The 18,520-nt window shown below is 41.4% G+C and overlaps 2 protein-coding genes and 1 non-coding gene across 3 annotated transcripts in view; 1 reads left to right on the forward strand and 2 right to left on the reverse strand.

The window, feature by feature from the left end:
• LOC111659171 (FERM domain-containing protein 5-like) overlaps positions 1 to 11,918 on the reverse strand; it is a 67,271-nt gene extending 55,353 nt beyond the window's left edge. Inside the window, exon 1 of the mRNA XM_023412020.2 lies at positions 11,132 to 11,918. Coding sequence (XP_023267788.1) covers positions 11,132 to 11,233 — 102 coding nt within the window. The 5' untranslated portion in view covers positions 11,234 to 11,918. The remainder of the gene's footprint in view (positions 1 to 11,131) is intronic.
• A 956-nt stretch (positions 11,919 to 12,874) lies between these two features.
• trnah-gug (transfer RNA histidin (anticodon GUG)) lies at positions 12,875 to 12,946 on the reverse strand. The gene has a single exon. It is a non-coding gene; the product is annotated as a tRNA-His (tRNA).
• A 376-nt stretch (positions 12,947 to 13,322) lies between these two features.
• On the forward strand, positions 13,323 to 17,541 carry cry5 (cryptochrome circadian regulator 5). Its single transcript, XM_023411917.2, has 11 exons — positions 13,323 to 13,443; positions 13,689 to 13,913; positions 14,055 to 14,249; positions 14,350 to 14,468; positions 14,611 to 14,765; positions 14,927 to 15,067; positions 15,281 to 15,448; positions 15,611 to 15,751; positions 16,521 to 16,672; positions 16,759 to 16,979; positions 17,076 to 17,541. Exons 2-11 carry the CDS (start codon positions 13,699 to 13,701, stop codon positions 17,135 to 17,137), a joined length of 1,569 nt encoding a protein of 522 aa, XP_023267685.1. The 5' UTR covers positions 13,323 to 13,443; positions 13,689 to 13,698; the 3' UTR covers positions 17,138 to 17,541.
• Positions 17,542 to 18,520: the final 979 nt, after the last annotated feature.

The raw sequence follows: 18,520 nt of genomic DNA on the forward strand, positions 1-18,520 counted from the left end.
AAAAAGCTGAAACAGTCACATTTCAGTCGGGCATATAGGAAACTATTAAAAGAACATTATCTATTAGAAACTATTCTTAAATTTAAATTCAAATGTTAAATCTTACAGCAGAACAAAGCTACAAGTGAACATTGTAAAGCAGTGATTCATGACATCTGAACCTGTCCTGTTGTGTGTGATGTGACACACTCATTTGCCAGTTTATTGGGTAAAGCTAGCTGAAACTAATGCAGTCTAATAACAGTCAATAAATAAATAACAATAAATCCTACATTCATAAAGGTTATTTTTGTAAATTTAGATTCAAATTAGTTCCATAAAACTATCAGCTGTATGTCTAAAAGATAAATGTAACTGTATACAAATACTTCTCATACGTTAAATGACACTCTACCCGCCATATATACATTTATCTGCTCACAGCATTAGATTTCTGATACAATATGACCTGCTTAGCAGTAGCACAACTATGATTCTGATATTGAACACTGATAGGTGAGATACTATTTTGTAGCATTAACATGGTCTGAACTGCAGCCCCAGGCTGTGCGGCTTCCACCTCTTCTCTGAAACTGTGAATCGAGCAGCTTCATCCCACATTACAGCGCAGACAGCCACACATTCCCAAGAGACGACAAGCAACACAAACACACACGCACACCACAGACCGCAACACATGGCCTGGACTGACCCAGCACCGGCACTCTACATTAGTATATGGTAAGCCTAATGTACAAACTACACGTGCACATATACACAGTCTTTAAGGGTCCATCAAAGACGCATTACAGCAGCAGTAACATTCATTAGTGTCGCTGTATCAGACATCAGTGCACATTCCCAGGCATACAGCTGTGTGTTTTCACTGCTCACATTACAATAACCATAAAGTATCACAACACTGCAGAATCACAACACTTATAGGAACCATTTAAAAACATTGAATTTACATATTTTTACTGTATATTGCACTGCATTGGGGATGTGTGCTCTTTTTTGTCCCTAAACCGTAGTGCGTTTGCGTCTTGTCTCTCTGCTGCAGAATAATTAGCAGACACAGTACGCTACCCTTGTGACAGTCCTGGAGTCATTACAAGCATCTTCATGGTGTAATGTCTCCAGTTCTTTTTGTGCAATGCAAACCTTCATTCCTAAAGCCCTGGCGTGCGCGCGCACACACACACACACACACACACACACACACACACACACACACACACACACACAAACTCACACACTCACACACATCCGTATGCACACTCAGGGGATACTGTTGTCTATAATGTGCCGAGCCAGCAGGCAGCCTTACAGGACGTCAGCATCCATGTGTAATTAAAGCTTTTTGCCTTTTCTTTACAAAGCACCCAGCTCATACCCCGGTGGACACATGACACCAACAGCATTTTTTGGTGCCATCTCTTATTTAAGAATGAATTTACATATATATTATACAAAAGAAAATCAGATATGCAGGTGAACTATTTGAGAGAAGACATATATATATACACACACACTTACACATCAGAGTGGAAACCTGATTAATATGGTGATTAAATATCAGCTGTTGGAGGCAGAGGGAACTGGATTGAGAATAACGCATGAGGCCCATGTCCGTCCAAAAATCACAACAGAGTGATTTCCAAGTTCAGCGCGGCCGACATCAGTCTGCACAGGATCACCACTGTGCCTGAACTCTTCCTCTCCAGTGACGTGTTCAACTACACAGCAAGCCTCTGCCTTTCCAAAATAAGTCTCCCCCTTTCAAGTTTGACATGAAAGAAGAGTAGAAAGGAGAAAAGAGGAAGAGGCGCGCCACAGAAGACACCAGTGAGAACAAGAAGCCGCTCTCTTATTTTTGTTAAGTCTTTAAAGATTTCCCTGCTGTACAGCCTGTGCTGGGGTGAGAAGGATTTCTCTGTCAGTCTGATATCAACCAGCATTGAGAGACTAATGCACATTCATTCTGGTAAGCTTCAGAGCTTTGAAGTCGCTCACTGAAGACATGGCATACCTCTAACACCTTACTGCAGCTAGGCCAAATGCTGTGGATGAAGTAGTGACAGAATGTGCTAATTGAGAGACATCTGAAAAGATGTTTTTTTAAAAAAAAAAGAAAATAAAGAGACAACAACAAAGAGAATCAGGAAAACTAAAGAACATCCATTTTCAAACCTTTTTGCTGCAGAGCTTCCTCAGTCCTGTGGTAGCCAATCCCCTAGCTGCAACTGCTCCCATATACAGGCAGTGGGGTGATTTAATTCGGTTGGTTACAGTCTGGCTGCTGCTCAGTTCCCCACATTAAACCATAATCTTCTTGATGCCTCCCAAATATGACAGGAAAATTACTTAATTATGTTTCAGCCACGAAATTAAAACCAGCCATACAGGGAGACTTATATTCACACAACGCTGTGCAGAAAATCTGCAACATTGATCGTTACTATTTTAATTAAACTGATGAAGCTCAGCTTGACTTGACCGACTCCTCTGCAATCACGTCTTCATTTCCTCACGAGTTCGTGTGAACTCGAGCACCCTGGTGTCAGTGGACTGCAGACAGACTCGTCTTCAGTGCCTGCCAACAGTGAACAGTTTCCTAAACTCATTTTGTCCCATTTCTATTCCTAAAAGCATCAGAGTCAACAGCAAATACACACTGCCTCCCTGAGAGAGATGTAATTCATCACTGAGGAAAAGAGGGTGAATATCATTGCACATTCATTGTGTGTTTCCTTCCTGAAAAACTTAAGGTTGGTAAAGCAATGCTAAAAAGAACTGAGTGACTGGCATCTGGGGCAACACAGACTGTTATGTATGTGTACATGCAAAACTAACAGTCGCCCAATACTACAAGTACAAACAGTACACTTAAGACCAAGACCAATGATTTGTCCTCATGGCAATCCAGCCAACAGTTGCTGAGATATTTCAGACCCATGTTGAATCTACCAACCAACATTGCCATCCCTATAGCTGGCATGATAAAACCTTGGAAACCATCGTATATGCAACTGCAAAGTGTTGACTCAGCTGCATACTTATAGCCTTTTGAGCTATAACAATGGCTGTAATGTCTATAGCCGTCAGTGAAATGCCTCTAGCACCCTTCTTGCTGTGTCACGTATAGTATGTCTTTGCTGTGTCTTCTACCGGTGTCAAGTTCAGTCAGGGCAAGCTCATTAATCTGCTCAGCTGCAGTGCTACTGGCTGAGAGAGGAGAGAGACTGAGGAGAAATGAAAGTGAAAAAGGAACAAAGAGGGGATTTTGTGGAATTCAGGGGCTAGCCAGGAGACAAAGCTCAAAAAGACAGGAAGAAAAAAAGAGAATTGGAGAGAAACAGAGGAAAAGATAGAGGAATACAAGCAAGAGTATGCAGAATTAGCTTTGCCTCATTATAAACTGTGAGTCCTTCTGCTGCTGCTGCTATACAACAAATGCAATTACGTCACTAGGAGGCAGCTAAGTGCTCTGAGTGTACCGGCACGTTCTCCTGTCACGGCTGCTTCTGACCTCATCAAACACTGCCAGAAACATGTGTATCAGAGACAACCAGCATTTAGGATTCACTGTTGTCAAACACCTTTGGAAAGCCAATAACCCAGCAACCTCAACCTTGACTACACAACTTCACACCATCCACACTGGCATCATTTCTGAATGAAAACCTTTGACAGAACATGGAGGCACAGGCTCCTCTGAGGTTAAATAAACGTCCATTCACGCTTGCAAATCCCATTGCAGATGAAAATGAATGAAGATTATTAAGAATCCATATGGCAATGATTGCAACTGATATTTAAACATGTCATTTTGTTCACCAAACGATTTCCATTTTCCTAAAGTCATACACTTTTTTAAAATAGACACTGATGTGGAGAATTTAATGTCATATTCACGACTGAACTGAATAATCTAGTTACTAAACGACATGTTGAAATAATGATCAAAAATGTCTCAAGGGTACAAGATATTCCATCCAAAAAATGTATGTTTCAAGCAAGAAACGCACATTAAACAATCTGGTTAAGGCGTATCATGTATTTTAATGCTTTGCTCTTGCATTGTATGTGAATATTATGGAAATTTCATTACTTTAAATGAGAGCCTCGAGCCATCTGTCAGTACAGAAAATAAAATCCACAGTGTAATTTGTTGTCGAACAATCAGTGGTTAGAAATCTACTGATTATATAGAAAATGATACATCTTTATGAGCTGCACTAATTGAACAATAGCTGGAACTGGTATCAGCTAAAAGTCATTCTCACTGATTGCTCATTACCATGAAGTAGCCAGTATACTGTATTGTCTTGGATTTTAGGAACCTATTACCTGAACTTTGAGAGCTTGGGTCTAATCAGTTGATATAAAACAGTCAGATCTGTAAAGTACTATAGCGGTGGTGCATGTGCTCACTAGAAGATTCAGTCAGAGTTGAGGCCCTGACATCACTGGAGTCGCAGATATTACTGTCATGGCCATCAGCTGAGCGTCCTAATCTGAAAGCACACCAAAGCCTTGAGGGTTTATCTCACCATTTCTCCACATTATGGATTAACATGTTATTTAACAGGGCGCCTTCACATCAGGAAGACATGTGTCTCGCAGATTTCAGCAGGGCGGCACATAGCTGGCAGCAAGGCTGATAAGAAGGAGCTCTGTCTAAAGTACATCCTATTTTTATTCTATATTAAGCCTTTACTCGTAAGAAATAAAGCTACTTAGGGAACCAGCATTCCCAGTCCGTGGATTATTATGGGAAAACAACTCTCCCTAGAATCCCATGCTTGTGAGCCACAGGCTGAATATTTGGACGTCAGGTGAAGTTCATGTTCGTCTATCCAATAACATTATGCTGAAAAGTGTATGTGCTGAACCTTTATCAAGGAAGGCTGGCTGAGCTTGCGTGGCCTTTTTTAGCACCACTATTCATACAGTTCAAGGTGCTACGTGTAGCACCTTTAGCTGTGGTGTGAGAAAGAGGCTATCAACAGTCTCTCATTGGTAAGGTGTCTAAAAATACAGACAACCACCTTATAATATTTCCCATTTAGCTCCTTTAGTTTGTACCTGGGAGCTTCCCAATCCAAGCAGAATTCTGTTATCAGCTGCTGAGCAGATCCACTGGAGCTCAGACCGAGAGCCCTGATCAAAGACAATTTGACAGCAGTTGTTGAGTGAAGTGAGAGCATTCATGCAAGTCCCAGCTGATCCAAAATTCAAAGATGTGTGCAGAATGCACAACCCAAATCACAGGCTGCTTGTCCACTGAGTAAATAAGGGCTCAAACTTTTGGCTGTTTCCTAAAGCTGTACTTACTGAGTAACCTATTGATTAATACACATGCACTCCAATCCATAAAATGCCATAACTATTGAAAATTTCCCTTCAGACATACCACAGCCCAAAATGTTGTTATTTTAAATTGTGTATTTTATCTGAACAACTGTCTCAAGTTACAACTCAAAAGTATTTGATATGCAAGGATATGAAACTGTAAAAAGAGAGCACATCCTCACATTTGAAGAGCTTACACCAACATACATTTTTTTATTACCCACGCTAGCTGCCTGGCGAGTCATTTTTTAATCAATTACTAACTGTTTAAGCACATCCTGAAAAAACTATTTTGATGACAGGTGATCACAGTCACAGGCATAAAACATACAATCATGAAAATCCTATTAAAACCCATTTCAACAGCTGAAAATCCTCTTTGACATCTGAAGTGTAAAGTAATAGATCAAGGATAAATCAAGGTTCAGTGTGAGAGGACCATTTATATACTTGTTAGTCCCAGTACAGAACAACAATTTGTCTTCCTCTGGAAAAAGAGACATATGCAAATTTGTATCTGGCTGTGGTTTGGTTTGGACAAATTTAAATAATTAAACCTATGCTCTGATTTAGGGGTAAGATAAGATATCATCATTATTTTAGTGTGTAAGCTTTGATGTGAAGGCAACATAAGCAGAAGAACAGGCCCGCCCATGTATGAAAACAAAATATATTACAACCTCCATTCCAATTTTAGCAGTGCACACCAAGAAGAGAACAATACAAGTGCAGGGAGGCCACTTAGGAGACAAGAGCAACCTATTTCAATAATGCATTCACAATGCAAAACGAGAGGAGCTCCTTCCAAGTTATACATTTGGCTTCAAAAGAATGCTCCTAATTTCATTATTGAGCTATATAGGATCTGAGCCGGTGCCAAGTGACTCAACCACTTACTCATAATGATGAGGTACGTCTCTTTGGATCAATGCTATTCTATCATTCATCTTGCTTTCAATCTCTGATATGCATCTTTTGGTTCACGGTAGAAATTTTAATTTCGAGCTAATGGCCTCCTCCAGTATCTGCATGTAAAAAATAACCGCCAGACTGCTTGGTGTCCTACTTCCTCACATGTTGAGCTGTTTACACAATGTTGGGCTGTGAGTGATATTTGTAAATTTGAGCCTGACAGTTCCACATCTACGTCTTATAGTTCAGGTTATGGATGGCGATTTGAATTTAGCATATACATTCCAATAATAATGTCTGAATTAAATTCAACTTAATTGAACGTGAGACGGTGGAGTGTTTATTCTACTCTTCTGTGTTATCTAATGAGATGCTGCAGATTAATAGTGCTAGGTCGTAACTGTTTAACCGCACTCCATGACTACACAATACAAAGCCATCCAGGGTACAACTGCCAAACAAAATGTAGATCTAAATCATCTCTGTACGTACTTGGCTCTTTAATTACAGTGATAATTTGAAAGTAAGAGGTACTCCACACAGGTACTAAATAGCCTATAATCATGACTGTATATTAAATGGGCTATGGCTAAATCTGAAATAGAGACACAGTTTATTAACAGTTCTCAAGACAAAAATAATAAAACTCCCAATGTAACTCATCCATTTGTCATGGAGACAATCTCTATGTAGCATATTGTATGTAATTTCATCACCAGGTTGATTTCCATGGGATGGACGAAACTACAGTGCTCTTGTCCAACAGTGTGGCTCAATGATATATTATTGATAGTTTTTTTTTCATAGGAGCTCTACAGGAATAAGCTATATCTTATTTTGGTTAACTCTGGTCAGTATAGGCTCAATTCATCTGAAATTTCACCAGCCCTATTCTTTAAATGATTTGGCCAATCATGAATCTAGGTCTTTGTCATGATACACAATATATCATAATATATTTGCATCACTGATATATCATGCCATTATATATTTATGGACATTCAGTCAAAAAACTGCTTATCCTGCTATTGACAGGGCAGCTGCGGCTCAGCAGGTAGAGCGAGGTAGGTAACTGCAGGGCTGGTGTTTCGATCTGCTCTCACCCTATGCTCCCCATCTCCACAGGTATCCCTGCTTAAGTGCCCCAAAATGCTCCCTTTGGTTTGCCTCCATGGATTGGCTCACACCCTTGCTGATGATCACAACCAACATCATGTGGCTACACACAGTCCCACTACTGATTCTCTCTCTCCTGGATCTGTTATTCCTGGCTACCTGGGGCCCATCAGGGGCCATCCAAATTGTCTAAGTGCCCTTCTCAGCACTTTCCACCTTTTTCCCAAAGCAGTTCACCATCTCCTCATAACAATCACATGCTAGCCCTCTGCTTGCTCCCTCACAAATGAACCCTCTGCTGGATTCTCTGCCAGCAGAAACAACAATGTGCATCAATCTTGGATTGGGGCTTTAGGAGATTGTATTGTGACCTCTGGATGTGAGATGCCTGGGAATATCTTATAGGGCTGAATGGTGTTGAAAGAACAGGAGAGATCAATGAGCATGAGTCCCCCCCAAGCTTTCAGGGTCATGATGAGCAGCAACACTGCCATCGGTAGGGGATGGGGGGCAGGTACACAGGCTGATATGGCTGAGATACAGGAAAAAGGGTGGTGGTAATGGAATCTGACGATCCTGGTAGGTGAGCATGGCAAACTACCAGGCAAAGGGAGTGGTTTGGGGGTAACAAAGAAACAGGACTTGTTTGCTTCATCTTTACCTGTTCACTGTCCTATTCCACACTGCCCTCACTTTCATTTATGAAGGTCATGTCTGGCATCATTCCCCTATGATGTGATTCCACTGTAACAGCAGCAGTTCAAGGTGTAGGCTAATTGAGCTAAATGGAGAGTGTGACGGTTGTTGAGCCCCATGAGGGCCCTTTATTCTGGGCCACATCTCCAAGGTGTGCAGGGAGGGGCAGCAGCCATCCGCTCTCATTTCCAGTGAGCCAACAATGTTGTCATCCTCCAGTATGGTCAGTGTAATGACATATTCATTAGTGTTTATTTAGCTTTACAGATGCTTTGTGTGGAACATAATTAATACAGCTCCCTAAACGTCGTGTTCGCATATTCTGATGGCAGCAAATAAATGGTGATGTTGTTGCCGTAAACAATAGATGATTTATTAAGCCGATGATCCTATTTATGTTTCCATTTAGACCAGTTGTGCTTCATCGAGAGCCCCACAGTGTGAAATAATGGCATATTTCATTATTTCCCATGGTGGAAATAATGAAATATGCCAATAGAAAGCTAATCCCTCTCAAATAGAAGCTCCACCAGAAATTAAGTATTCTGTCCCTGCTGTGTGCTTTCTGCTTCTAAAAGGGTGGGATCAGCATATTTTGACAGCCGAACACTTTACATCATGACTGGGTGAAGGAGCTGCTCAGAAGTCAAGGGGGAGCAAGCGTGAGCTGTACTTCGGAAAACACAACTCATCAAAAAACACCAGACACGCCATGTCTTCTCACGATCAGTCAGGACACAGTGTTTTGCTTGTACAAACATTAACATTAAAAAGGAAAGTTAAGTTGAGAAGTTGGTCAAAAGTTCCATCATCTATAAAGCATGTCTTCTTCTAGCAGGATGAAATGGGGAGAAAGCGAGGAGGATGGTGTGAAAGTCACAATCATTTGACATTAAAACATGATTACATGAATGACATCTCATGGAAAACAACATCGTGGACTTCCCACCTGTTGTTGATATTTATTATTTAGTCGCAGACGGGACGAGGACAAGACCTGAGACTGACGAAAAATTTCATCTGTCCCCCGGGTGCTGCCACTTTAACTTGTTAGACGTTGAAAGGCTTGCTTTGCCTTTGCTGTCAGATCCCAAAAATGAGCAGGTGGTGATGTGTCTGTGTGCCGTCGCCTCTAATTCAGCAGCAATGGAATCCCTTCAAGTAAGGAGCATCAAACGCATCTCCGTCAGCTCATACTACCAGGTTAGATGATGCACACAGCAGACTTCTCAGTGATGCAACCGCACAAAAGACACCACGGGGATACGCGCACACACACACACACACACACACACACACACACACATACACACACACACACACACTTATTTACAAAGGAGATAATACACATTAATCGCTCATTCTTACTCCTCCATTCTCTTGCTTATACACACACGATCTGTTTACTGACTCTGGTGATATCTCGACTTCATTCATGCCAATATAACAATTGATTTTTTTTTTTAAACCACCCAGTGTACAGGAAATACAGAGAAATACTTCAACCAAGTCTAGAGTGAGACAGAGGCTGAGTGAATGACTAATCCAATGTGCAGAATTAATCAGTTTTACCAGAACACATGGAAGACTTCTGCGTGAACCTGTCATGGAAACAAAGAACACTAATCTACCCCAAAAGTGACCAGAAAAATAGAAACACCTTTACAACACAACAAAACAGACCTGCAGGAAATTCTACCTTGCTCCATCCTTTACAACACCACCACAAACTCCAGCCTCAGAGGTGACCAGCAGAATAAATGTTTCTCTGCCACTGTGTCAACAACATAGAAAAACCAGTGATGGACTCATATTATAGCTGAAACGAACAACCACAACCAGAAAGTGAGAATGAGGGAGGAAAGAGTCTGTGTGACAGAATTGTGAAAATGCACTCAAACTGCTTGAAAGCTGCTATATTTTAAAACTAAACACTCCCAACCTTCAGCTTTAATAAATGCATTCTGAAGGAGTAAAAATGGCCGTTTCATTTTCCTCTTACGGCAGTATGCTACTTCAGCTGGCTTTACTGATGCAGGGGTAGGCTAGCAGAAAATTGTCATGAATATGTTTTTTTGGACCCTGTTTTGAATACTCAACTAATGAGAAACAAGCTAGATTAGGCAGAGTTGACGCTTGATTGCCTCTGTGTTTCTCATTTAGCTCCAAACCTTCAAAGACTCCAAGAAAATCTGGATCAACAAGGTCTTGCTTCAGCACTTCTCAGAAATGGGCTTATTTTTATTTTTTATTTTTTTTTTATCATTTTAAGTTTTGGGAAGGGAAGTGCCCACACTAAAGTTATTTGATCATCAATATTGGATGTTAAGTTCTGTCATCACTGCATAGTGCACATTGCTCTGTCAAAGCCAGGGTCAGTCTGAAGGGCAAACAAGTTAAGGTATGACACCTGCTTTGTTAACATAAATTAGGAAATATCCACCTTTGTTTCAGACTAATTGGAGTCTAAATTACATTTTACTTTTCCCTGGATACAGACCAGGATTTCTGCCTCATGGAGCCAGATGATCCAAAAATCCACTCTGAGCCTTCCACTGAAATCGTTCAAGATCAGATTATCCAGATTAGTTTCATAATGCATTCAAATCAATGCATGCATGAAGCTGCTGAAAAGCCAACAGCTTATACACAGATATTTTACAATATATGTATATGTAGAGTTTTTTCATATCACTCTTTCTGTTGGAATAACATCTAGTGCTACGTGACAGTCCTGGAAATTTGCTACGCAATACAAGCACCTCATGCATCATGACGGGATGTCCACACAGGTAACGTCTCTGATGAAGACAACATCTGCAGCCCCATGGTAACAGACATCTGACCCTGAACACAACAACATCCAAATATGCTGGAAAACTGAATGTCAAGGTGAATGACACCTGCTTTAATCAGGATGCCTTTTTTTTCTCTTTGCAGGCTATGTGTAAGCAGCAGATCCAGTGTGCGGTGAAACGTCATTTTACCTTATCACCACCCCGCTAATGTCAGTATCACGTCCTCCACAACAAGGTGATTTGATAAACGGGAAATGTTGGCCCCCACTGACCTGAATCGTGCAGGTGTACTCCGAATCGTCCAGCAGCCTCACAGTGCAGTTGCATTCCCTGTCCAGACTCCTGATGCTGCTGCTCATCAGTCGGCTCAGCATCTTCTCGATCGTCTGCGTACGGGACCAGGGAGAAGGGCGCGCAGCACATACATACAAGTTTATCTTCTGTCACGTCAACGACGTCCCTGTTCTTTGGTCCAACACCTGGTCAGAGACAGCGACAGTGCGGAGCGGCGGCGGCGGGGCATCGTTTCATCAGTGTGTGTGTCTGTGTGTGTCTGTGTGTGTGTGTCTGTGTGTGTGTGTGTGTGTGTGTGTGTGTGTGTGTGAGAGAGAGAGAGAGAGAGAGAGAGAGAGAGAGAGAGAGATGAATGGCCGAGGTACCACACGGCGCGTTTATCCAGTCAGCGAGGAGTGGAAATAGTGCTGCTACTGCTGCTGCTCTCTCTCTGGTCCGGTTCAACTGTCCACACCTCATTGCGCCTTCTCTCCCCCCGTCTCCTCGCTAGTTGCCATGCCGCTCTCGGTGCTGCTGGGCGGGCTGGTTGGTGAATGGCGAGACTGTCAGCCAACGGAGCAGTGACTGAGATGCTGCCTTCACAGAGTTAACGACAGGAGTCGAAATTCCGATAGGCTGGTAGACGTCGTGACTGTAGCCACATGGTCGGGAATAATAACAGAGTGCGGCCTCTGTAGTGTCACCAGTCCAACAACAGGCGGGCGCTTTATGCCGCTGATGAAGTTGACCAACTGATAATTGTCTCTCGACGTGAAACACCTATAGGCTCTTTAAACCCGGGAAAAAATAGAAACACGTACTCAAATAGCTAAACATGCATTCTCTAACCGATTAACACACAGGCCTCATATTTCAAGTCAACTATCATAATCAAATGCATCACCTTGACTTGAACGTCACATCTCAGAGGCCCGTCCTAAGTCAAATGTTCGCTTCTGCTGACTTGCGCTCTTTGTTTAATTGCGGCATTTCCGACAGAACTTGAAGGCAGCAACATACTTTAACATTCCTTCATTTCATCCTTCACAGGGTGATTGTACGAAGCATGACAGGGGCATAAAATGTAGCCACGTAAGGCAACGAGAAACATTTATATTACTGTTATGTCTTATAGCCTACGTGACATGTAACCAAGCAACTTTGATATAACTGATTCAAAGTTGTACTTTTTCTAAGTCTTCGTGAGAGCACGTAAATGTAATAAGAGCAAACCCTTTGCATAGGCAACTGCCCAGTTACAAATGGAGACAATGTCTCTCACGAATACTTTAAACGTCCTAATTGAATGTGGCACAGAGGAAGATCACTGCACGAGTTTGGTTCAACCTGTGAACAGTGTAATGTCCTGGTTTCTTTGACGGTGTCTCCCTCTGGGTGTGCTTCATGGTAATGACAATAAAGTGATTAAAAACTTCCGCGTAAAATAGAGTCACCGTAGAGTATTTTATTTTTTCTTCCGATCCCCGCAATGACGGGATCGACGAATTTTTACCTCTTGCTTCAAGCGGTACATTTTGTAACATGGTGTCGACCACCATAACATGAGTCTTTTAAGGTTAAAAGCTATTCCTTGGTTTCAACAGAACATTGGTTATGGAGCAACTGCATAAAAAAGGGGCGGTTTTGACATAATATCACTTAAAGCAATAAAAGACTACATGCAATAACCATCCGGTGGTTTCAAAAAACACAAGCTCATCTGCCGTGACATTGTTCCACAATGCCGTGACCCGGATTCGAACCGGGGTTGCTGCGGCCACAACGCAGAGTACTAACCACTATACGATCACGGCGAGCTACGATGAGCTGACAGTCTCGCTCTGCAACAACATGGTGTGTATCAAACAATAGGCTCAGCGGGCTTGTTGGATGCTGATTTTTTTTTGACTGTAGAGGGCATAGTCCTCTTAAAATGCTTGCTTGGCTTTGTTCCCAGTCCTGCGCCACGGATAGTGAGTCTGGAGACAGAGGGTCTGTAAAATACAGTTAATGTGACAATGTTTAGATCTTTAACCCTCGAGTATTGTTTGCACTACAGTGACATCTGGTGGATAAAGCGACTCACAACCCCGCGCGTGTTGTGTGTGTGTGTGTGTGTGTGTGTGTGTGTGTGTGTGTGTGTGTGTGTGTGTGTGTGTGTGTGTATGTCTTCACCAGACCTCCTCTGGTTGGCTGATTGTGCTGCAGACGTAGCAGGGCTTCCCGTTTTGTAACAATCAAACGTGTGTGTTACCAAACACGGATTCTGCAGTAAATAGCAGCAGAGTTGTAACTGAGAGGTGCAGTTAAGGTAAGCTTTATAATTGTGTATCATTTTGTTTTAACTTGTACATGTAACTTCCTGACTTTGTGACATGGTGTTACCACAGTGTTAGTTCGTTGTTTTGGGTCTGTGCTGATAGATGGAAGCACTAAAAGCAACTATATCGCGCTGTACGTCTAACAAACAGAGAAACGATATTGACTCAACATCTGGATCCTCTAGATTCATACAGTTCTGTAAAATGCAACGTGCTGTCCGTGATGTGTTTACAGGCTCCCCGACATGGCTCATACATGTATTCACTGGTTCCGCAAGGGACTCAGGCTGCATGACAACCCAGCACTGATGGCCGCTCTGAGAGACTGTAAGGAGCTATACCCTGTGTTCATCCTGGACCCTTACCTACATACCAATACCCATGTGGGCATCAACCGCTGGAGGTTCCTCATTGGAGCCCTGAAAGACCTGGACTGCAGCCTTAGGAAGCTCAACTCCAGGTAGAAACACCGGGAGAAGTTTAAAAAAATATTGAATACTAAAATAAAAGTTAGAAACTGCTCAAACACTTGTAAGTTCTTGAATGACTAGACTTGATATATTGTGATATTGTCACACTGTGGTGTGTTCGATTCCTTCAGGCTGTTCGTTGTGAGAGGCAAACCAGAGGATGTTTTCCCTAAGCTGTTCAACAAGTGGAAAGTAACAAAGCTGACCTATGAGTACGACACAGAGCCCTACAGTCTGAGCCGGGACAAAAAAGTGATGGAACTGGCCAAAGAACACGAAGTTGAAGTTATCTACAAAATCTCACACACTCTTTACAATATAGACAGGTACTATTCATTCTGAAGATGTACACATACGCAATCTTTCAGGGTTTTTAAAGGCTGTTTCATTCAGAAAGTGAATGTGTTGTCTAATTTCTCCCTGTAGGATAATTGAGGAAAACAATGGGAAGGCTCCCCTTACTTACAACCGTATGCAGGCAATAGTGAAAACTCTTGGACGCCCTAAGAAACCAATCCCTGCTCCAACCATGGAAGACATAAAAGGTGGTCAACTACCAGAAACACTGAATCATCTTTGTAGAAATAATCATTAAAACCAATTATTTTAAACCAACTTTATCAAAATGTGACATACTAGTGTAAAACTTAAACACCTATTCATTGAAACATATCTACTGTGGCACAGATGTGAAGACCCCTTGTTCAGAAAACCATGAGAAGAAGTATGGGATCCCTGCACTGGAGGAGCTCAGCCAGGACACTGCAGATCTTGCAGAGGAGCTGTTCCCAGGGGGAGAACAGGAGGCTCTGAGGAGACTAGATGAACATATGAAACGAACGGTATTTTACTTGCTCTGTATGGCTTGACATGATTATTTCAGACATCTAAGAAAACGGAGAATCTTACTAACAACATCCAAATCAGCATTTAGTTGTGTCCTGCTTTTTAACATACATGTAACTGTATGTTTCTGTGTGTTTCTTCTGTTTCCCCGTTTCAGGGATGGGTGTGTAACTTTGAGAAGCCCAAGACATCTCCAAACTCTTTAAGCCCCAGCACCACTGTTCTCAGTCCATATGTCACCTTTGGGTGCTTGTCTGCACGCACCTTCTGGTGGAAGCTGACAGAGGTCTATCAGGGGGTGAGTGTAGCCATCACTGTACAGCTTTGTAGGTAATATGTTACTCTGTAAATAAGGCTGCGCAGCTGATATTCTATAACGGTATTGTAATTTAAATGAATACATTTCATAAGTAAATAAAATAAGCAAGATGCTGATTTAAGCATCTTGCATAAACATAAAAATGAATTAAAGTTTAACTTAGTTTGACTTTTTCACATGTGGTTTATGCAGAAGAAGCACTCAGATCCTCCAGTTTCCCTGCATGGCCAGTTACTGTGGAGAGAGTTCTTCTACATGGCTAGTGTGGGCATCCCAAACTTTAACAAGATGGAGGGAAACCCTGTGTGTACTCAAGTGGACTGGGACGCGAACACCGAATATCTGGCTGCATGGAGAGAGGTATAGAAGTTTGAGCCCATAAATGAAAAGAAAAGGGAAATTGTGCTGTTAGTTAAAGAGTTTTCAAAATCATACAGTCACATCATCACTGTTAAGTTGAGGGTTATGTAATTTCTTGTACTATAAATAATTCCTGTCATCCTGTACTGTATTTCCCTCAAGGCTCGGACTGGTTTCCCCTTCATTGATGCCATCATGACTCAGCTGAGACAGGAGGGCTGGATCCACCACCTAGCCAGACATGCTGTCGCCTGTTTCCTCACCAGGGGAGACCTATGGGTCAACTGGGAGGAAGGGCAGAAGGTGTGTAAATGAGACTGGCTTTATAGATACTCTAGATGAAGTTGTAAGTGTGATGTTGTCTTCACATGAGAGCAAGCACACATGCAGGCACACGTTGCATGTGTACATATTTCAGACCATGGTTTATGAGCTATAGCTAGGTAATCTGGTTAGAAATAACACCGTGAATGCAATCTTATCCAAATGAAACAAAACAGTATATAACTATATAACTTTATATAACTACATGGCAGTCAGAGTGTGCAGACGTCTGCTAAAGTCAATGTTAAACAACATACACCAGACTCCAGAGAAAAAACTTCAGATTCATAGTGAATGATCTAGATCTGCACCAACATTTGATGTGGTCTTCCCAGGCTCATGTCCCAACCCTCCACCAAGTTCAGTGTCAATAGGTTCAGTGCTTTTGCCGTAATCCTGCTGACAAATAAACAAGACAACTATTTTCTGGCCTTGATGATTTAGCTTTCTAAAATAATGTCTAACTGAAAGTGAACATCATCAATAGGATTTTCAACCATTTTTGAGAAAAAATGAAAAAATACAAATACAAATGTAGAATCAGAATAATCTGGCTGAGAAGTTGCATGGCGCAGATGGCACTTGAAATCCTCAAAGAAAGCTTGTAATCAAGCATTGAGCACATCTGTGAACTCTTTTTCTTCTGTTGCCATCTTCATCACCTAACACTGCAGTAAAAAAACAACAACAAAACAAAAATTTTATCATTACCAAAGGGGTTTTCAGGCTATTTCCTCTGTGTCTGTAGGTGTTTGAGGAGCTTTTGTTGGATGGCGACTGGGCTCTGAATGCTGGGAACTGGCAGTGGCTCTCAGCGAGTGCCTTCTTCCACCAGTTCTTCAGAGTCTACTCCCCTGTCGCCTTTGGCAAGAAGACAGACAAAAATGGAGACTACATCAAGTGAGATCATAATTGTATCAAGCTCAAGTTATCACATGTGTAACATTTATTTTATTCAATTAAAATTTTCCCTACTATCTTTCCAGGAAGTACCTTCCTCTTCTGAAGAAGTTCCCAGTTGAGTACATCTATGAGCCTTGGAAAGCTCCTCGCAACATCCAGCAGGCAGCAGGATGTATTGTGGGTAAAGACTACCCACATCCTATTGTACAGCATGAGGTGATCAGCAAGAAGAACATCCAGAGGATGAAGTTAGCTTATGCCAAGAGATCCTCAGACCACACTGAATCACCCAGCAAAAAGCAAGGTATTACAAGACACAAATGGACGTTTATCTCTTTTGATGTTTACTGAAAAGCCCCACAATATTTCCACAATATTTACTTTTATGTTTTCCTCATAGGTGCAAAGCGCAAGGCTCCATCTGTTGTCGACATGCTGACGAAGAAAGAAAGAAGAAAGTAATCATCTACAAATAAATTCCAAGTAATAGAGATAACGAATCTTTATTACAAATAACTGAATACTCAGGCTACTTGGTTTCTTCCTGTGCTAAAGCTCTGTCTGGACTGGAAGCTAAAGTCGTTGATCAGAGACTTTTCATTTTTTAACAGGCTGTCAACTATATCTTATTTTTTATTGCACCCTTCTTTGGTTTCTATTTTAGATTTTGAACATGGTTTTTGTCTTTACTTTTTATATTGTATCTATTTCAGTGTAAATGCTGTTTATTGAGTTAGATTAGGTCAGGTTAGAGGTTTTTGCAGGCTACAGTTTGTATCAAGTGTGTCTGGTTTATAAATAAGAATTTTTATTGTTATTTAGTTAAATGTATGTTAAATTCCAATAAAATTGATAAAAAAATATGACCCAGATATTTTTTGAGGATCATTTCAACATCCATTTTTCAACTAAAAGGGGCAGAAATATTGGCAATGTGTGTGGTATGATCTTATGGCCTTAAGAAATAAGTAATGTCTAACAGTTTTCTCTGCTTTACATATTCTGTCTGTAAATTAGAGCAGAAAACGGTCAAATTCAACATAAACTAGTTCAGTGGTGAGATTTCAGAGCGCTCACTCTCACCACTAGAGGTCACTGTAATTCCACCTGCAGAAAAATGATCACATTGACGTTAATTTTATAGAGTATTATTTATGACGTGAATAAATCAAGTTAACAAAGAGTCCACTAAAATGATTTAAAATGCTTTAATCTGCCAGACATGTTTAGTTGTTAGGGTATTTATTCATATATTTTTCAATATAATAACTGTTGAAATATTGTGTACACCTTTTTTGTTTTTTTTTTAGTTAAATAGTCAATATTCATGAAGTCATCCATTCTCTTTTTTCCCCCCTAATTTTTCAGCTTCCTCTTTTGCAAATCTTGGAAATAAATATGGAAACTGGTCAAATTTATCCCATGCATCACAGTGGCCATCAGCTCCTGTCTAATCAGGAGTATGCTGCCCACGCGATATTAACTAAGGGCCATTAGTCAATATAGAACAATATACAGTATGTTTATAGACTGTGCGTGTGATTGGCTGAGCAGTGTCAGCAGTGCAGTGCTACGTAAAGGCAAGATGCGTGTGAGAATGTGTGGGGCACACAGCTGTCCTTGGAGGTCAAGTCTTCTCCTGTTTCTGCCTCCTTGGAGCTGACACTGGTGTGAATATCCAGAAGATGATGTCACAACCTCAGCAGCGGGCCAGACGGCCGTACAAAGCCAGGCTCAGTTTCCACAGAGACCTGTCAAACATCAAAACAGTCTGCTGTCCAGCTCTGCAAACGTATGTGAGGGGTTTTTGGGGCTACACTTGGCATCCTGGCATCCTGCCACCCA

Source organism: Seriola lalandi, unplaced genomic scaffold (genome assembly GCF_002814215.2).
Source record: "Seriola lalandi dorsalis isolate HSWRI2012SDOR001 ecotype SW California unplaced genomic scaffold, Sedor1 jcf7180002054474, whole genome shotgun sequence".
Classification (NCBI taxonomy): Eukaryota; Metazoa; Chordata; class Actinopteri; order Carangiformes; family Carangidae; genus Seriola; species Seriola lalandi.

Coding starts and splice junctions, on each gene's coding strand:
- cry5 (XM_023411917.2), top strand. CDS start 13,699: ATGGCTCATACATGTATTCACTGGTTCCGCAAGGGACTCAGGCTGCAT. Junction 13,914..14,054: donor CTTAGGAAGCTCAACTCCAG/GTAGAAACACCG, acceptor CGATTCCTTCAG/GCTGTTCGTTGTGAGAGGCA. Junction 16,673..16,758: donor AAAAATGGAGACTACATCAA/GTGAGATCATAA, acceptor CTATCTTTCCAG/GAAGTACCTTCCTCTTCTGA.